This window comes from Syngnathus typhle, linkage group LG19 (genome assembly GCF_033458585.1).
Source record: "Syngnathus typhle isolate RoL2023-S1 ecotype Sweden linkage group LG19, RoL_Styp_1.0, whole genome shotgun sequence".
Taxonomy (NCBI): domain Eukaryota; kingdom Metazoa; phylum Chordata; class Actinopteri; order Syngnathiformes; family Syngnathidae; genus Syngnathus; species Syngnathus typhle.
The window spans coordinates 2,520,416-2,538,362 of NC_083756.1; the positions used below are offsets into that span (position 1 = coordinate 2,520,416).

The 17,947-nt window shown below is 46.5% G+C and overlaps 2 protein-coding genes across 16 annotated transcripts; one reads left to right on the top strand and one right to left on the bottom strand.

The window, feature by feature from the left end:
* Positions 1-396: 396 nt before the first annotated feature.
* Positions 397-13,662, top strand: abi1a (abl-interactor 1a). 15 transcript variants are annotated; one of them, XM_061266096.1, is made up of 12 exons: positions 397-598; positions 3,316-3,483; positions 4,760-4,936; positions 5,661-5,675; positions 8,441-8,544; positions 8,645-8,797; positions 9,960-10,063; positions 10,395-10,493; positions 11,840-12,076; positions 12,371-12,460; positions 12,890-13,075; positions 13,150-13,662. In XM_061266096.1, exons 1-12 carry the CDS (start codon positions 482-484, stop codon positions 13,323-13,325), a joined length of 1,626 nt encoding a protein of 541 aa, XP_061122080.1. In that variant the 5' UTR covers positions 397-481; the 3' UTR covers positions 13,326-13,662. The 15 variants fall into 15 exon arrangements, with proteins under 15 accessions (XP_061122080.1, XP_061122081.1, XP_061122083.1 ...); XM_061266097.1 differs by having other exon boundaries at positions 8,444-8,544; XM_061266099.1 differs by lacking the exon at positions 5,661-5,675 and having other exon boundaries at positions 8,444-8,544.
* A 797-nt stretch (positions 13,663-14,459) lies between these two features.
* Positions 14,460-17,724, bottom strand: pdss1 (prenyl (decaprenyl) diphosphate synthase, subunit 1). Its single transcript, XM_061266113.1, has 11 exons — positions 17,537-17,724; positions 16,989-17,059; positions 16,806-16,917; positions 16,588-16,718; positions 16,366-16,507; positions 16,176-16,287; positions 15,884-15,993; positions 15,721-15,801; positions 15,483-15,596; positions 15,325-15,405; positions 14,460-15,250 (listed from the first exon to the last, which is right to left on the bottom strand). The coding sequence occupies exons 1-11, from the start codon at positions 17,681-17,683 to the stop codon at positions 15,110-15,112; spliced, it is 1,242 nt and encodes a 413-aa protein (XP_061122097.1). The 5' UTR covers positions 17,684-17,724; the 3' UTR covers positions 14,460-15,109.
* Positions 17,725-17,947: the final 223 nt, after the last annotated feature.

Genomic DNA, 17,947 nt, shown 5'->3' on the forward strand with positions numbered 1-17,947 from the left:
ACTTGGGGCAGTGACCCCCAAACTGGAGGAGTGGCTACAGCAGATTCCAGGAACAACATCAGACATCTCAGTCCAGAAGAGTGCAGTGCTAGGAACAGCCAAAATACTGCGCAGAACCCTCAAGCTCCCAGGCCTCTGGTAGAGGACCCGAGCTTGGAGTGGAAAAACCACCCGCGGAGGGTGAGAGGGGAATTATTATTAATTTTTTATATATATATATTCAATCACAGAAACTAATTCCTTATCATGGTCATGAAGAAAAAAGAAATCCTATTGTATTACCACATATGACCCAAGCAGCATTTGTTCACACAGTCTGAACACTCATCAGCGGTTGTATGAACCAATGGGCGAGTCGCACACAAATAGCAGGCGAGGGAGGGGCCGCTCTCGTTACCCGGGGTTGAGGCTGAGCTGGTGGCCGCCTCACTTGAAGGGAAGTCGGAGAAGGGACCACGACACTCAGCGGAGACATGTAAAGATGGCGGAACTACAAATGTTGCTCGACGAGGAGATCCCGGCCGGCAAGAGAGCGCTTGTCGAGAGTTACCAGAACCTAACCCGAGTCGCGGACTACTGTGAAAGCAATTATGTGCAGGTAAGCTAAAAGCGGAGCTAACTCCTGCCGTCTTTTGTGGCGAAAAAGCTGAGGATCCGAACGCTGGTTGACACCGGAAATGTGGAAAAAGAAAGTGGCGGACGGGGCTAACTTAGCAAACTGCTCACGGGGAGTCTCGCTATGAGCCGCGGTGGTGATATTTGATGTGTTTACGCGGAGGGTGTGTCTACTTTACCCCTGTCGAATAATAAAATACGCCGTATGGGTTAAAAACTACCGACGCGCGGAGGCCTGTTTTACAGCCGGTCAGTGAACGCGTCTCAGCTGTTAAACTTGCTTTTATTTCACGAGAAAGCCCGCAAAAGAAGCCATATAATTCCACATTAACACGCCACGCCGCCAGTAGAACCTTTTATGGCTACCATCATAGCCACGGACCATTTTCAAACCACCTCTTTTGTACCTCAAAAACAGTGCTTGTTGCAGTGGAGCGTTCAGTGGCCACAAGTAAACTCCGCTGTCACACTTCTGTTGATGTTGCTGCATTACCTCCAGTCCATTAGCTCGTTTATGATGAGACACATGCGTGTGGAATGCAGTGTTTCATGCAGAGACATTAGATCCCCAGGCTTGAGGAATGTGTAGTCAGGTCAATAATGCTTGGAGCTATTGATTTGGCTATTGATTTTTTTTTTGTCTTCTCCCCTCTCTCTCAACAAAGTTCTCGATAGCTTTTGTCTCTGCTGGCCCTTGGGCTTCCACCGTGTTGCTTGTAGGACCATTTGGTTTATGAGTGACACTGAGGGTTTGTTTTTAAAAGTGTGACAGCTTTGTTGGGCGATAAAGTAACAGCAGGAAAAAGAAAGAAAAGGAGCTCTGTCAGTCAGGGAGGGTGTGTCTGTTGCAGCCGCACTCCCCCGCCAGGATTCCCTGTAATTTAGTTTTCTTCCCCAGCCTTCTGGCTGTACGATTTGGCAGCTTGGAGGCACCACTGTGAGGAACATTGGTACCAATTATAGCCCTCGGAGACCAGCTTCAAATGGAGCTAAAGTGCTTTCTGGTCCGCTTTGACGTCTTTGCGGGATAACATGTCCTCTATAGAAAGTATTGTTTTTTTTTCCTACCAATGATGCTGCTAAAAAATATTAGCCAAAATAAGTTTTAAGCGTGATGTTTCGAAATCCCAAAATGTCATATGTGACACTTGACACACACTCGTAGTCCTTTTTTTTTTTTTCTAATCTCCTAAATGTGAACAAACAGGAAAGCCCTCGAAGACAAAAGCCGGCGATTAACACGTGGTTATGCTGGCTCAATTATGAGGACACTTCCTGAGGAAATGCAAGTCATATGCCAAAGACGGCGTACGGCATACGCTATCATTGCCGCCAAGTCCCTTTACGGCTCGCTTTTCACCGTCTTCTTTGAACGCTGTGACATTTCGAGAATGTTGAGGAGGAGGAAGAAAGGAAGCTAGGCTTTTTGTGAAGGGTTGCTGTGACAAGTCGCTTCAAGTTGAGGCTTGTCTGCGTGTGCGCACATTTGCGTCAATGTGGATTTGGCATAGACAGACACACTACTGCCTTATGGTTAGTCCGACACGTCACATAACAGGCATAGTAGCATAACAGCATAACACCTTTATACACTTATTTTCATTCTTGCATCCTAGTTTGAATGCGTAAAATGCTTGTTGAAATGAACCCAGATTGGAGATTATAGGGGGGAAATATATATATATATATATTTTTTTTTACTGAACTTCACTGAACTGTTGACATCATGAGATTAAACGACGCCCGAAAATTGAGTGACGCTTTGAACGGGAAGCGGCCCGCGAGGTTGGAGTCACGGCGTCAACATCAGCAAGTTGATGTCAGACCAGATGACCTTAAGAGGAAATGCAGAAAAATGTATTGGGATATCCCAGAGACGAGTGTCCATCCATGCCAGGCGGTGAAGCAGAAGGCTTTGCGAGTCGAAGCGAACGCGCGTCATTGCTATTCCTAATGAGCTTCCGGATTTCAGACGTTTACATCAATCCGAGATCAACAGCTGCCTGTGCCCAGATTACAGTCGGCAACAATCAGCAGCGGATACGCTGCCTGCGGCCGAGAGCCTCGAGAGATCTGCAAATGCTCTCCCGCCCTCCTCCCCTTATCGTGCCGCTTTCCACGCTCGCTTGACCTTTGAGCCTTTTGGGTCAAGTGAGATTTGCCATTTGTTAAAAGCCGTTGAGTTTGAACAACAACAAATCCTGCTCCTTCCATTCCTGAATGTTTATTTTCTCGTGGCGCCCGCCCTGACGGCCCAACACCCCAAGAGCTCTTCAACGACTTCTGCTGGATTCCAAGCATTCCTGAGATTTTCTTGTAGCCGGGCTCTCTCTGGATGTGTAGAAAGACGAGTGTGTCAGAGTGGAATCAATTGCGTTGCCTTGTGGCTTCAGACGTTCCAACATGTCTGTCTGCATGCCGGCTTATGTGCCGAAAATGTTACATTTCAATACGCTTGCCCCGTTTGACAAAGCAAGTGTGCAGCCTGGACTTTCTATCTGATTTCTGAGTGATGTCACTGCGTCAAGAAGTCCACTTCCTGTTCAGGCATCTGGGTGGAGACTCTCGGACAGTTTGTATCTCGGGGGAGGAAGTGTAAATGTAGCAGAAGAATAAACATTGAGTGTGAAATGTAGGCCTGCACTTGAATTTACATTTTTGTCTTTTGTGTGCCCCCTACCGCCCTCCCCACCCCTGCAGGCCCAGGACAAGAGGAAAGCTCTGGAGGAGACCAAAGCTTACACCACGCAGTCGCTGGCCAGCGTGGCCTACCAGATTAATGCCTTAGCCAACAACGTGCTGCAGCTGCTGGACATCCAGGCCTCGCAGCTGCGGCGCATGGAGTCCTCCATCAACCACATCTCGCAGGTCAACAAACGCACACGCCCACCAGCGGTCGCTCTCACTTATTGAATATTGAATCTGGGTCGTTCCTACAACCGCCATTGTCGGGGTACTATTTTGAGCCACATCAAAGTCCCACAAGCTCGAAGGTGGACCGCAAACCTCTCGGAAGCTTTCCCTTTTCTGTCGCGGCAAGCCTCCGGTAGGCCTCTTGCATGTGCAGCTAATACAGATGAAGGAATTAAGAGCTCAGATAAGTCAAGCAAAGAGCCACGGCCCAAAGATCTTTTCTCTATGGCATCACGTGGACGGCGGAAACCTCCGTTGGCACCAGGGCAAGAGTGCAATGGAAGGAGGAACTTAGCAGGCCAAAGACCTAAAGAAAAAAGCACATTTGTACACTTTTATCTCAGCGGATAGATGTCAGGCCAACACCAAGGTCGTGGGACTTTTTTTTTTTGTTACCATGGCAACACCTCAGGTCGGGCTGGGAGAGGAATATGAAGCACAGATAAAGATCGGTTCAATCGTTAACAGCATTTTAGGAAGAAAAATGTGGGCTGTAGGGAAATGTTCCGCAAGCTGCAGTAGTGATCGTGGAGGAAGACCAAGAGAAGGACCTGTTGGGGTGGGGGGAAGCTCCTCTTCCACCTTGTGCAGCGTGTGAAGTGGCTGTTAAGAGGCTGCCAACAGGGAGAGCTTTGTGTGCGCAGCGGAAGCCGACGCCTCACCCTGACGACCTCTGACACTGCCACCGACCAACCGCATGTGTCCATCACGCGGCTTCTATGCCAATGACATTCCCACGCTGTTTAGACACGACGTAGATGTAAAATAGAAAAGTAATCGTCTTGTTTTGAGCAGCTTTGACTTCCTAAACTGAGTCACCTTCTATTTAAGTCGTGAACGTCAACTTGGCGGAGGCCACACAAGTGGACACCGCAATAAGTTCGCAAGTCTTTGTGAGTCACTGTTAGCACAGCCGGGACTGCTAAAAAAACCAAAGGCATGTCACCTCTTTTGTCTCATTTTGTCTGCCTCGCACTCCCCCAAAAAATCCCCCAGAGCTTTTGTTGGCAAGAACAAACATGAGCCATTTGTGCATGTGCGCGTCTTGCGACGTGAATGCCGGGGAAGGAACAAGTGAGTCAGTCACCGGATGTTGCAAATAAAGCAGAAGATGAACAAGTTTCTATTTCAACGAGCCCCTCAAAAGTCATTGTTGAAATACAAGAAGCGTTAGCGCATTAGCTTCTGTTCAGCAACCACCCTCACCCGCTTGTTATGATGTCATCCCCAGACAGTGGACATCCACAAAGAGAAGGTGGCGCGACGGGAGATTGGCATCCTGACGACCAACAAGAACACGGCGAGGACCCACAAGATCATTGCGCCAGCCAACATAGAACGCCCCGTGCGCTACATCAGGAAGCCCATCGACTACGCCGTACTGGACGACGTTGGACACGGAGTCAAGGTGAGAGAGACAGAGAGAGAGAGAGAGCTTGTCACTATCTTCTCGAAGGCTGGCCGATAATGTCCTCAAAATAAAATCTCAAGGGGAAAAAAATAGGAGATGACATAACACTGCTCTCAGAGAGAACGTCTTTTGTTAGGCCTTTGGGAGAAAACGGAAAGCTCAGACGACAACCAAACGGTCTCCGTGATTACGTTTTCTCTTTCTCTCTAAAAGCTTTTTTTTTTTCCATGGGAGAATTTGCTGGTAATTACATTTGAAGTTCAGGAAAGTGATGGCAGCATTTTGGGAAATGACATATTCACTTGACGGCTGCCCATGAAGCTTAAATGTGGAGGTCACAGAGTCATGATGACATCACTCCCAAAAGGCTTCTTAATTTTTTTTATTATTTTTTTAAAGTAGGTCATAATTCCCACGCAGAGAAAGGGAGCAAAGATAAGGGAGGGGTGCGGGCGTCTTGCCATTTGCGAGCATGACCTACATTTGCGAAGCGAATGCTGTCGAGCGCTGCTAACCAGGCCAGCGTGACGCCCGGGTTTCCCCTCCAAACTTGAAGTTGCCGGCTCACCTTGGCCGCAAAGCAAAGGCATGCGAAAGGCTAAACGCAAATGTTGTCTCTTTGTGACCTCACTGCGTTGTGGCTTTTTTGACATGCCCTCTTTCTGACTGTTTTCCACTCCGTCCCCCCATCCAACCCCCCTCACCACTTGCCCACACAAAGTGGATGAAAGCCAAGGTAAGTCCTCCACGTGACCCATTTTGCTGTCATGTATTTTAAACATGGAAAATACTGCACAATATGAACATTTCTGTCTTATTTCCCCATTAAACAACCCCTTAATGACCAGATGCACCCCACCCTTTAACCCCGCATCCCTATGTATACATGTTGTCATTCACGTTATGTGTTGATGTCGTCCTTAGATAACTACCGTTTTTTTCCATGTATAATGCGCCCCCATGTATAATACGCACCCTAAAAATGGCATGTTGATGCTGGAAAAAAGCCTGTACCCATGTATAATACGCACCCAGATTTTGACTCCTACTTAAGTCCGTAAACAAAAAATTATTTCAGAAAAAAGATCATCTTTGGGAACAACCGGATGTTATTCTGCCGGTCAGTATCACTGCGCATGCGCTAGCAAACTCAATAGCAAAGAAATATTTCGGATTTGTGTAGGGTACATTGTGACAGCAAACGAGCAGGCGATCGAGCAAGCATCTAATACGAGAGCATTGTGTTCGTATGGAGCGTGTTTGAAGTGAACAGCAGAGAAGAAAGCGCATCGGTAATGGCGGCCTCCGTATGATATCCCGATTAAAAAAATAAATAAATTTGTACCCATGTATAATGCGCACCCCAGATTTTAGTACATTAAATTAGTTAAATTTTGCGCATTATACAAGGAAAATAACGGTAGTTGAGATTCCCCCCCCCCCCCCCCTCAGCTCCCCCCCACACTGCACTCATAAGAGTGGAACACAATAGCAAAGATGACCTCTGCCAAGGCCAGACAAACTCATTTCACTCCCTCGCATACAAAGCAGGGCTGTGGACTCTGTCGGATTTTTGCACCGAGTCCGAGTCCGGCCTCTTGGCCATGAGTCCGAGTCCGGCTGTCCATTTTTTCTGTTAATTCATGTGACTGCTTAGTCTTTATTCAAGGCTAACATTTATCTAAACACAAATGATTAGTGACGACCCCTTATTTGGAAAGCGAAAAACCCATGTCGTACGACGTCAGCACTATGTTGTTTTCAATAAAAACATGAACTCACGTTTGCGTCAGTCAATTTTAATTTTTATAAAGGATTATTCTCATTTGATGCCATCCGCGTTCTGCCATTGAAGCGGGGTGCATTCAAAGACCAGTCGTACAGACGGAACACTCATTCACTTCACCAAAACGCAACAATATAATTACGTGAGCTCTTTGCATAAACATCGATGCAAAGAAACTCCTCTTTTTTGGGTACAGGCTACAAGGAGTATATATTACAAAGGAGACTTTCTACTTAATTGTGATCATCATTCATCCATCCATTTTATTTTATTACTCAGGTATTTTCAAAGCAAATTAATATTGTTGCATTTATTAATTTGCTTTAACATGACAGCGCAATATAATTAAAAGCTAACACAATAGCAATGTCAAACGTGTTCACTTAAGAAAAAGCCACACACGTTTTGTGATCAAATCTTTCATAACGAGAATGATTTGAGTGAATTGATTTTACAATTTTTATCCCCCTTCCCCACCATCTGTCACTTTGCTTGGGACAAAAGGAGCCTTCAGAACTGAAATTTTGTCTCAATTATTCATTCAAATCAATTCACTCAAATCATTCTCGTTATGAAAGATTTGATCACAAAACGTTTTCGTCTGTACGACTGGTTTTTGAATGCACCCCGCTTCAATGGCAGAACGCGGATGAATTTAAAGACTTCAAATGAGAATAATCCTTTATAAAAGTTAAAATTGACTGACGCAAACGTGAGTTCTTCATGTTTTTATTGAAAACAACATAGTGCTGACGCCGTACGACGCCGTACGACATCGGTTTTTCGCTATAATTCGGTATAATTTGACGTAGTCCAAACGCACCCAAAGTTAAGGTTTCATGGGAATATTATTGTCATAATTGTCTGGACCATATATGATATTTGTTTAATGGTAGTTATTGATAGATCTTGAAGATGTCAAGTTATAGGTGCATATAGCACGTTCATTGTAAGAGGGGAAGAGATGTTGTGTATTTTGGGCTAACTCAAATTCCGTAGTAGAAAAACCCCGGAAGTGGGATGGGCGCATTCTGTGTTGTTGTGGTACGTCCTGTGAACGCACTGTGAGTAAGGAATAAAGCAGTTATCATTCACGTCGTTGTCCGACCTATTCTTGCTATCTAAGAACCATTACGGCGAGTTTGGTGGAGTTTTTACTGCTTCTTACAACTCCTACCGCGCTGACTGTAACGTGACACTCTCTGGCTGCGTCTTGCCTCTTTTCTTTTTTTATTGTCGGACTCGGTGGACTCGGTCAAAATCAGCACTGAGTCCGAGTCCGGCAAAAATGACCGAGTCCGACCGAGTCCGAGTCCCTGAGTCCGAACCGAGTCCACAGCCCTGATACAAAGCCCACAATTCGTCAAATATTGGCAATGGCAGTTGATAATTCAACAGTTGCACACTGAGTTTTTAAGATTAGTATTGAAAAAGACATGCCAGATGTCAATTGAACAAATTGATTATAAAATCAAACAAAATTCTCTGACTCTGTAAATGAAGTTTTATTTTTGCTGCTTAATCCAGAGAAGAAACTCATTACAAAAAAACAACTTCCTTGGCAGAGGTAATTTTCCAACACATTTCATTAACACATCAGACGCAACCTTCACATTTGTAAACAAGTGCAGCCGTCACCCAAAATGGAGCAGCAGCAGCAAGTCGCCTTCGCTAAAAACCCTTTTCCTCTTTTTCTGTCTTCCTCCCGACCGCAGCAGCACGGAAACAATCAGTCAATCCGAGCAGGAACCCTATCGCGGACCAACCCGCCTACGCAGAAACCACCCAGCCCGCCCATGTCGGGTCGCGGGACGCTTGGGTAAGACGTTCTGTTAGTCGCTGTGGATCACAACATTATTAGGATCGGTGTTCACCACTCACATTTTTCCTCCTTTTTGGGTGGGGGGGCCCTTCTACAGGCGCAACGCATCCTACAAAACTTTGGAGCCAGTGAAGCCCCCGACGGTGCCCAACGATTACATGACCAGCCCGGCCCGCCTGGGCAACCAGCACGCCACGCAGCACAGCCCTGGACGCACGGCCTCACTCAGCCAGAGGCAGCGCACACACAGGTAGCGTCTAGCCCCGCCCCCTCCTTCCTGACACATATCAAAAACAGCTGCCACATAGAAAATATAGTGCTTGGGTGCCGCGAAGTGAAACATCTCACACTCGTCCCACAGCACGTTGCTCGCTCACACACCTTCATTGAGAGCCAAACACTCATCTCGTTTGAAGCGAGGTCTCGTTAGCAAAGGAGCGTGGCAGTCAGGCTTTGACGCTCGTTAATATTTTATGTTTCTTTTAAGATTAAAGATTAAAGATTAAGATTAAAGTCCCAATGATCGTCACACACACACCTGGGTGTGGTGAAATTTGTCCTCTGCATTTAACCCATCCCCGTGTGATTTTAATCCATCCCCTGGGGGAGAGGGGAGCAGTGAGCAGCAGCGGTGCCGCGCTCGGGAATCAGTTGGTGATCTAACCCCCCAATTCCAACCCTTAATGCTGAGTGCCAAGCAGGGAGGCAATGGGTCCCATTTTTATAGTCTTTGGTATGACCCGGCCAGGGTTTGAACCCACAACCTTCCGGTCTCAGGGCGGACACTCTACCACTATGCCACTGAGCCGGTTTGCTCTTTTTGCAGCAAATGAGGAGGCTGGGGGACGCTCGTAAACGAGCCGAGCGAAGCAGCCAGATCAAATTGGCCTTCAAAAAAAAAATGAGGCTTGGCACTTTTATTGTGCAGCCCCCCGCCCCCCTGCTGTTTGTGCTACGAGCGCCCGGGGCTCCACTGACATGAATATTGGAGGGGGGGGGGGGGCATGGCAAGAGGCCATGGCAAGAGTGGGCACTGGCTCACTGGGATGGAAGGTGCTTGAAAGGTTTCAGGGACATGTTAGTTGACAAGCAGGTCGAGGGATGCCCCGGGGAGGCGGGGGTATCATTTTAAAGTGGGATGAAAGAGGAAGGAGGACGCAGAGGAGGATCAAGGCAGACCCACCCCGGGGTCAAACTCAGATGTGGCACTTTCATGTTGCCCTCACTCCCATTGATGGAATTAATGCAGAATTTTGTTGTTCACACGAGGACAGCCGGCAGATTTTATTTGAGAATATGTGAACCCTTCGAATGGTCACAAAATGTATTCTGATCCTCTTTCTAAATCATAAGAATAAACACACACAATTGCTTGTGTGTGTGTGTGTGTGTGTGTTTGTGTGGTGTCTCAGCGGCAGCAGCGGGGGCAGCAGCAGCCGGGAGAACAGCGGCAGCAGCAGTGGCATCGGCATTCCCATCGCAGTACCTACACCCTCCATTCCCAACTTGGGACCAGGTTAGGGCTTTTGTCTTTTCCCTGTGCTTCACGTGGCGTGCAGAATTATACATTTCTTTCAGTTCATTCACACATGAATATGGAACTAATGCTTTAATATATACTCTGAATTTACGCTTCGGGTTCGCCGACGTAAGAAGCGTCACCGTTGAAACAATCTACCACAAAGCAAACAATAAAAACAAACAAAAAAGGGCCAAGGGGCTAAATATCTGTTTGTGTTCAATTGAAATATGCAAAGTAGAGGTGAAAGTGAAAAGGTGATGGAATCGGATCATTATTACTTTGATGACATATCGTAAATTGTGAACATAAAAAAAACTTTCCACAGTCCCATTCATGACCTCGCCTCCGGGTGTGCCTCCTCCGCCTCCCCCTCCGAGCGGGTTCGGTCCACCACCACCGCCGCCACCACCTCCTCCACCCATAGGTGAGACCCTCGGGCGGGCGTCCTGGCCGCCACGCATGGGTCACAGTATTGGTGGGTCAGTCCGTTGGGGCCTGACCTTCAAATCAGTTCTCTTAATCTTGCTGGTGGTGGTGATGGTGGTGGTGGTGGTGGTGGTGGTTGACTCCACTTTTTGTCTGTTGGCTAACAAATGTCGAAGCGTTTCTTTGTTGCATTTTTCTAACGAAGCAATGCTGGCTGAGCAGGTTCATCATGGTTGGCAGCATTTCCTTTGCAAATACTTGAAATGATGAAAATATTACTTTGAACAGTCATTGTTTTGCTGAATAGGAAATGGGACAAGCTGGACATACAGTGGAGCCTCGGTTTTCAAATGTCCCAGTTCTCGAACAAATCGGTATTCAAACAAAAAATTCAAGATTTTTTTTGCTTCGGATGTCGGACGAAATTCGGTTGTCAAACCTCGCAAGATGAGCCGAGAGGACGCCCATGCCAACTGACTCGTTATTTGTTCTCGTTACTCTGAGGCTTGCATCAACTCTAATCATACCTCCAAAGGAAGCAGGTGGGAGTAGTAAAGCCATCCTAAAACACAAAGACGCTCCTAAAGCAATGCGACACTGAGCGCCCGGCTCGCTGCGGTTGCACGATCGGACCAAATTAAGCTCCCTGCGCACTGAGGTCCATTTAAATTTTGGAAAGTACATTTGGACTTTAAAAATATTTTCAAAATTTTAGCGACCGCTCTGTCACAATATCGACCAGCGCGGTGCAGTTAGGCGGTCGGCGACGCGCAAAAGGTTGCGCGTTCGGCGGTGCGTTGCAGTTGCGCGATCAGACGAAATTAAGCTCCCTGCGCACTAATGTCCACTCAAAGTTTGGAAAGTAGAGCAGGACTTTAAAAATATTTTCTAAATTTCAGCGACGGCTCTGTCACAATAATGCGACCAGCACGGTGCAGTTGCGCGGTTGGCGACACGCTACGGTAGCGCGTTCGGCGGTGTGCTGCAGTTGCGCGATTGGACAAAAATGCGCTAATAAAAAAAATGCTTAAAAAAAGCGGGGGGTTTTTGGCTTGGAACGGATTAATTTTTTTACCATTATTTGTAATGGAAAAATATGATTCGGAATTTGAATGATTCACTTCTCGAACAGCCTTCTGGAATGGATTGTGTTCGAAAACCGAGGCTCCACTGTATTTGATTTCCCTCCTGAAATGTCATTTAAGAACCCGCTCTGCTTCCTTTTGATTGGTCATGTCTGATTCTAATCAGGCTTTTTAACTGTTTTGGGTCTCTCTGTGTCTGCTTTACCATCTTTTTCACCTTCCTGCTTGCTGTCGGCCATTTTTCCTCACCCCTCGCCAGCGGTGGCCCCCGGGCCTGGCCTGGGTCCCGCCCCGATGTCGCAGTTCGGCACCATCTCGCGACAGATTTCGCGGCACAACCCCGCCAACTCGTCCGTCTCCATGGTGTCGGCCACCGGCACCTACCGTCGGGCCCCTTCCGTCACCTCACAGTTCTCCTTGCAGCAACAGCAGCAGCAAATGCAGCAACAGCAGCCTCATATTAACGGGGGCACGCCCGCTTACAGCCACAACTCAAGTAAGCCCCTCCCCTGTAGTACGACGGTCTAGTGTAGTGTAGTGATTCCATTTTAGCTCAGGGACTTTTTGAAAAAGAAGATATCGGTGCCAAGATTCAAGTGAAATTTAGTGGCTGTATTTTGAATCCCAGAACTGCCCCAAGCGTATTTGAGATGCACCCTTTGTCACATCAGCTCCGTGTAGGGCGGCATTTCTTTTCCACTTTGGGTGACTGATGCTCTTTCTTTTTCATTTCTTTCTCTCTTTTTTGTCTTTCTCTTTTTTCCCTCGGCGTGTGTGTGCTGTCCCTTAGTGTGCGTGCCCCCCCCTCCTCCTCCCCCCATGCCCCAGCTGACGCCACAGATCCCCCTGACTGGCTTTGTGGCCAGGATGCAGGAGAGCAGTAAGTGTGAAGCCCATCATTGATTGACACCCCAACCCACCCCAGCATCTCGTCCTCATCGTCTGTGTTCCCAGCTCTATTTTTGGCTCCACTCTCTCAAGTGTGGCTCCCCTCCGGCGGCACTGTTTGCAACTCTGTGACTAACTCAACACACTTGCAATTTTATTTTTTTACAGCAGCACATAATTTATTTTGCTGGACTGCATGGTAGCTGCATGATTAGTCGTAATGGTCTCAACGTAGCGTTCCGTCTAATGAAAGATGCGCATGTCCTACATTAGTGTGGCTTTTTTCCCCCCTCCCTTGGTTAAAAGAAAAAAATACTTTTCTTCAAATTTGCATGTTAAGTTGTGCATGTGCATCGTCATGCCACCGACCCCTTGACCTCACAATGTCCATGTCACTGACGCCGCGTCGCTCGCCCTGCAGTCTCCGACACCCCGACTCCGCCCCCGCCGCCACCCCCGGACGACCTGGCCATGTTCGACGAGTCCCCACCGCCGCCACCCCCTCCCCCGGTGGACTACGAGGAGGAGGATGCCTCAGTGGTGCATTACAACGACCCCTATGCCGACGGAGACCCCCATTGGGCACCCAAAAACTACGTCGAAAAAGGTCGGTGCGCCAGATTTCTCACAATTTTGCTATTCTGAAGTGTCCTCACGTGAGTCTCCCCCTCCTTCCGGCAGTGGTGGCCATCTACGACTACAGCAAGGATAAAGATGACGAGCTGTCCTTCATGGAGGGCGCCATCATCTATGTGATGAAGAAGAACGACGACGGCTGGTACGAGGGCGTCAGCGGCGGCGTCACCGGCCTCTTCCCCGGCAACTATGTGGAAAGCATCATACACTATGCTGACTGAAACGCGACCAAGCAAGATGAGAAACTGTACAAGTAGTCTACGGTGAGCCCCCGCTTGCCAGGGATACGTTCCAGACACACCCGCGATCCAGAGAGGACCAGACACGGGCCACACCCAAAAAAAAAAGTGGTTAAAAGTCTGCGACTGTTCGGCTTGCACAAATAATGAGCTGCAATTTAGTGGGAGGGGTCACTGCATTGGGGCGTTTCTACGTGGGTGGACAGACAACAACAATTGAAGGATGTGGAAAGATGGCCGGCTGCTCCAACAAGGAGCTTTGATGGAGATGTGTAAAAAAAAAAAAAATCAGTCGGCGGCGTTCTCTCTATGCTGTAAATTGAGTTAACTCAATACTTCTTCCACCATTTAGAAAAAAAGCATGCCAACCTTCATGATATTAATTTCAGTTTATTGCTATTGCCATTATGTTGTAAATTTATTCACCTTTTATATAATTTGTATTTCTGTTGAATCACTGAACTTTAAAAAAAAAAAAAGAAATGCAGATTTCCGGGCCTCAAAAATTAAACACATTTGCTGCGTTCACACATTAGCATCCTTTAATGCAAAAAAAATAAAATTTTCTGGTAATGCAATGTTAGTTCCGGGTTCACCTTCGGTTTGGCTTTGTCATGCAGCATATTTGATGACAGGAAATGTTTCGCATCGAAGCGTTACGCAAACAAGTGGCCTAGTGGTAGAGTGTCCGCCCTGAGACCGGAAGGTTGTGGGTTCAAACCCCGGCCGGGTCATACCAAAGACTTTAAAAATGGGACCCATTGCCTCCCTGCTTGGCACTCAGCATTAAGGGTTGGAATTGGGGGGTTAGATCACCAACTGATTCCCGAGCGCGGCACCGCTGCTGCTCACTGCTCCCCTCTCCCCCAGGGGATGGATTAAAATCACACGGGGATGGGTTAAATGCAGAGGACAAATTTCACTACACCCAGGTGTGTGTGTGACGATCATTGGGACTTTAATCTTAATCTTTAGATTAATTGCTAAGCATAACCTCAGCTTTTCTTCTGAGGGTGGGTAGCCAGTTTAAAAACCAACAACTAATTCCGACCATGCAAAGTTAATTTGGCGTAATGTTAAAGAATTAGAAGTTAAAAAAAAATGTTGAGACACTTTTCTTGACAAGCAGCCACGTTGAGTCCTACCAACTTTCATTCAGTTGTTTGCATTGAGTTCAGACCAGGTCTTGTTTTCATTTGTTCCTTCGCATTTGTTTTTTGTGCATCCAACAAGAAAATTTGGCTTCAAGTCCACGCTGCCCTTCATTTGTGTAAAATATGTTGATTTAAAAATTAATGTACAGCCTTTTATAATAAACAGTTCTATATACGACAAGCACACGTGGTGATTCATCAACACAGGGTAAGTTTTGCAATAAAATAAAAAGTTTATTGATCAATGGTTGCAGATGATAAGGCCATGATTAGACACTTCGGTAAGATTTCAAGTGCGAATGGAGCCCAAGCATTAATGACTCCACAGTACACACATTTGGGTTTACAGTACAGTACAAGATGTAGCAACATACTTAGCTCAGTGCTTCAAAGATTTCATGCAAAGCATTTAAATAACCATCGAGTCACATACACTGTATATGAGGGTATCTAATAAACGGCCTAACAGTGTGCGGCTGTCAAACGTGAATCCCTCTTTGTGTCGAGGTAGAAAGAGACGTCATTGATGGCAGATCTTGCATGATGGAGAGGAGGGGGCAGGGTCACGCTGACACGGCTAGCTGCCTGAGGCAAAGCCCCTCCAGTTGGACCTTACTTGTCCCTGGCGAGCACCATGTGAGTGAGCGCGATGAGGGCGTCCCTTTCGGCCGACGGGCGCAACCGGCTGACGTGCCGGATGGCTTCCTGGCAGTGACGGCGCGCCAGGAAGTTGGTCTGCTGCACCCCGTCGCTCTGCTCACACAATTGAAGACACTTAATTGAAGCAATCATAACAAGGAAAATAAAATATGGCCAATTTGGGGTACCTGGACAACGTACTGCCAAGCTCGGTCAACATCCCCTTTGGAGCTGAAGCGTCTCATGATCATAGCGTGAAGCTCCGGGAACTGACAAATTGAATGATCATTTCATTTCTACTATACAAAAAAAATATATAATTTGGTCGAGGTGTGGCGAAGCTGACCTGCTGACAAGCGAACAAAACGGGTCCTGTGGCCAAGCCCAATTTGAGATCAGCGGCCGATGGTTTTCCCAACTGTCTGGCGCCTGCCGTGAAGTCCAAAACGTCATCCACCAGCTGCACACAAATGATTGAACTCATACACTTGTTTTAACTGAGCTAGCAATGAATGAATTACTTGTTAATTAGATTTATATATATTTATCTGAGCACTATATTCTCATGTTTTTCCTGAAAGTACCTGAAAGGCGATCCCAACATTCCTTCCATACTGGTAAGCAATCTCGTGTACGTCAGGGTCCGCATTGACCAAAATGGACACCTGCGGTGAGACGAGTTTTAAACAGGAATGACATTGAGACAGCTGAAGAGAGGGGGGTGTCGTGCAGACAGAACGTACATACTGCTTTGCAACTGTTGGCGATGAGGCTGGCCGTCTTCTTGAATGTTTTGTCCAAGTAGTGCTTGAAGCGTTCACTCTCATTTTCTTTGGAGCCCAGCTGCATAAATTCACCTGTGCCACAAAAAAAAAAAAAAAATTCAACCATCTAATTGCAACCCATCGCCCAAATTACTGCGATTTATTAATAAATTATTAAATTAATTGTTGAACTCTACAATGCTGTCACTGTGCTTTAGTAAATACTGTAAAGTGAATATACACACACTTAAGTCAAGCACTATTTTTACTTTTACCTCTGACAAGGTCTTCAATAACCTGTGCCAACACTTTGACCACGGTGATGTTGCCAATGCGAGCCAGGGCCATGGAAGCGGCCGACAAGATGAAGTCCCCCGCCAAGATGGCCTTCGGGGACATGACAGTCAAAAAAAAAAAATACATGGCATAGGAAGGCGACCAGAGTGAGCGCTATTTGACGTGCACCTTTTTTTCACCCCACAGGTCATTGATGGTCCTCTTCCCCCGCCGCTTGTCTGAGCCGTCGATGACGTCGTCGTGCACCAAGCTGGCCGTGTGGATCATCTCCGAGATCATGGCCACGGCGCGCTGACCTGGGAGTAAGTCTCTACACAACCCCACAGACGACATATCACACACTATCATATCACACATCATGCCTACTAAACATGTGCGTGTATTTTTTACCCTGCTTGGTTGCTATGGATGTTGAGGGCACGTGCCATCAGGATGACAATCATTGGCCGAATGGCTTTCCCCTTTCCGTCAAAGTAGTAATCACATAAAGACTTGAGCTCTTCTTTGGAAACAAATAGCTCCTAGGACAAAATAAAAAACATGCGAGTGTGAGCAGGGCGACTTAATCAAGTGGCTTACATGCATTTTTACCTTTTATTTATATTTACCTTTTTAATGTCATCGTATAAGCTGGTCAAGTCTTTCTGAGCGAGTGTGAAGGGGTCTTTGGGTTTGGCATCACTGTGAATCTTCCTCCTGGAACATGCTGGATACCTGTGTCTGCATGGAAAACAAACACTTACAAATACAGTATAATAAAATCAAATCACATTAGAATCATCAAGTCTCACCTGGTGAGAGATAACGGACTGGATGTTGACCTGGGAAGGATTTTCTGGTTAAATTGTAACGATGGTGGCATCTAAAAGGGGGCAGAAAAAAATCAGGCACCTCATCTCCTCCCATAATAAAATAGGGAAAAAAATTGAATTGCAACGTCAGTAGGCATCCACATAGACACACCTATGTATGATCTCAGGAAGGTCAAACATCCCGCAGTAAAATTGTTAAAAGTAATCCAATAAATAATGTGCAAAATAAGAAGAAATGCATTAAGTCTATTCGATTCTATTAATAATCGCTCAGCATATGACAATTTAGAACCTTTTTTTTTTTAACACATAAATGTCAATGAATGAAGGTATAATAAACGTAGTATGTAAAGTACAACTTCTGACCAAAAATTTAAACTATATTAAACGATGTTTAAAATATATAAACAGGAATTTAGTTCTCAAATACCCCATATAAGTCAAAACTATTCTGTTATTACAATTGTGTAACTACAAATGACCTTCCTTCCCCTCTCTGACAGCGCCCACAATCGCGACACACTCACCTCGTCATCCCGCCACGAGTTTCCTGCTGACACGGCAGTCTCGGACGCGGGTCCAAGCCTGGAGAAGTGCCACTGTGCTTCTCGTAAATTCGCAGCGACACGACCGACGATCCACCTCTGGCATCGCAGCCACAGTGGACCCGCCATCTTTGACCGAAGTTATTCAATGGGCGCACGCATGCGACTCGGAAGCGGAAGATGACATGGACGTCACGTTTACGTAACATTTTTTTTTTTTAAAACGATCTCTCTTTGCTGTGAATCTGAAGTTGACAGATTTTTATCCCAAGATAGAAAATCTTTGATTTACTATATTTTTCCCAAATGGCAAATTACTGGGGCGTCCTCATCAATCGCTCCACTTTGCCTCATCAAATATGGCGATGACGCTGACGTACATAAATGTGGTGG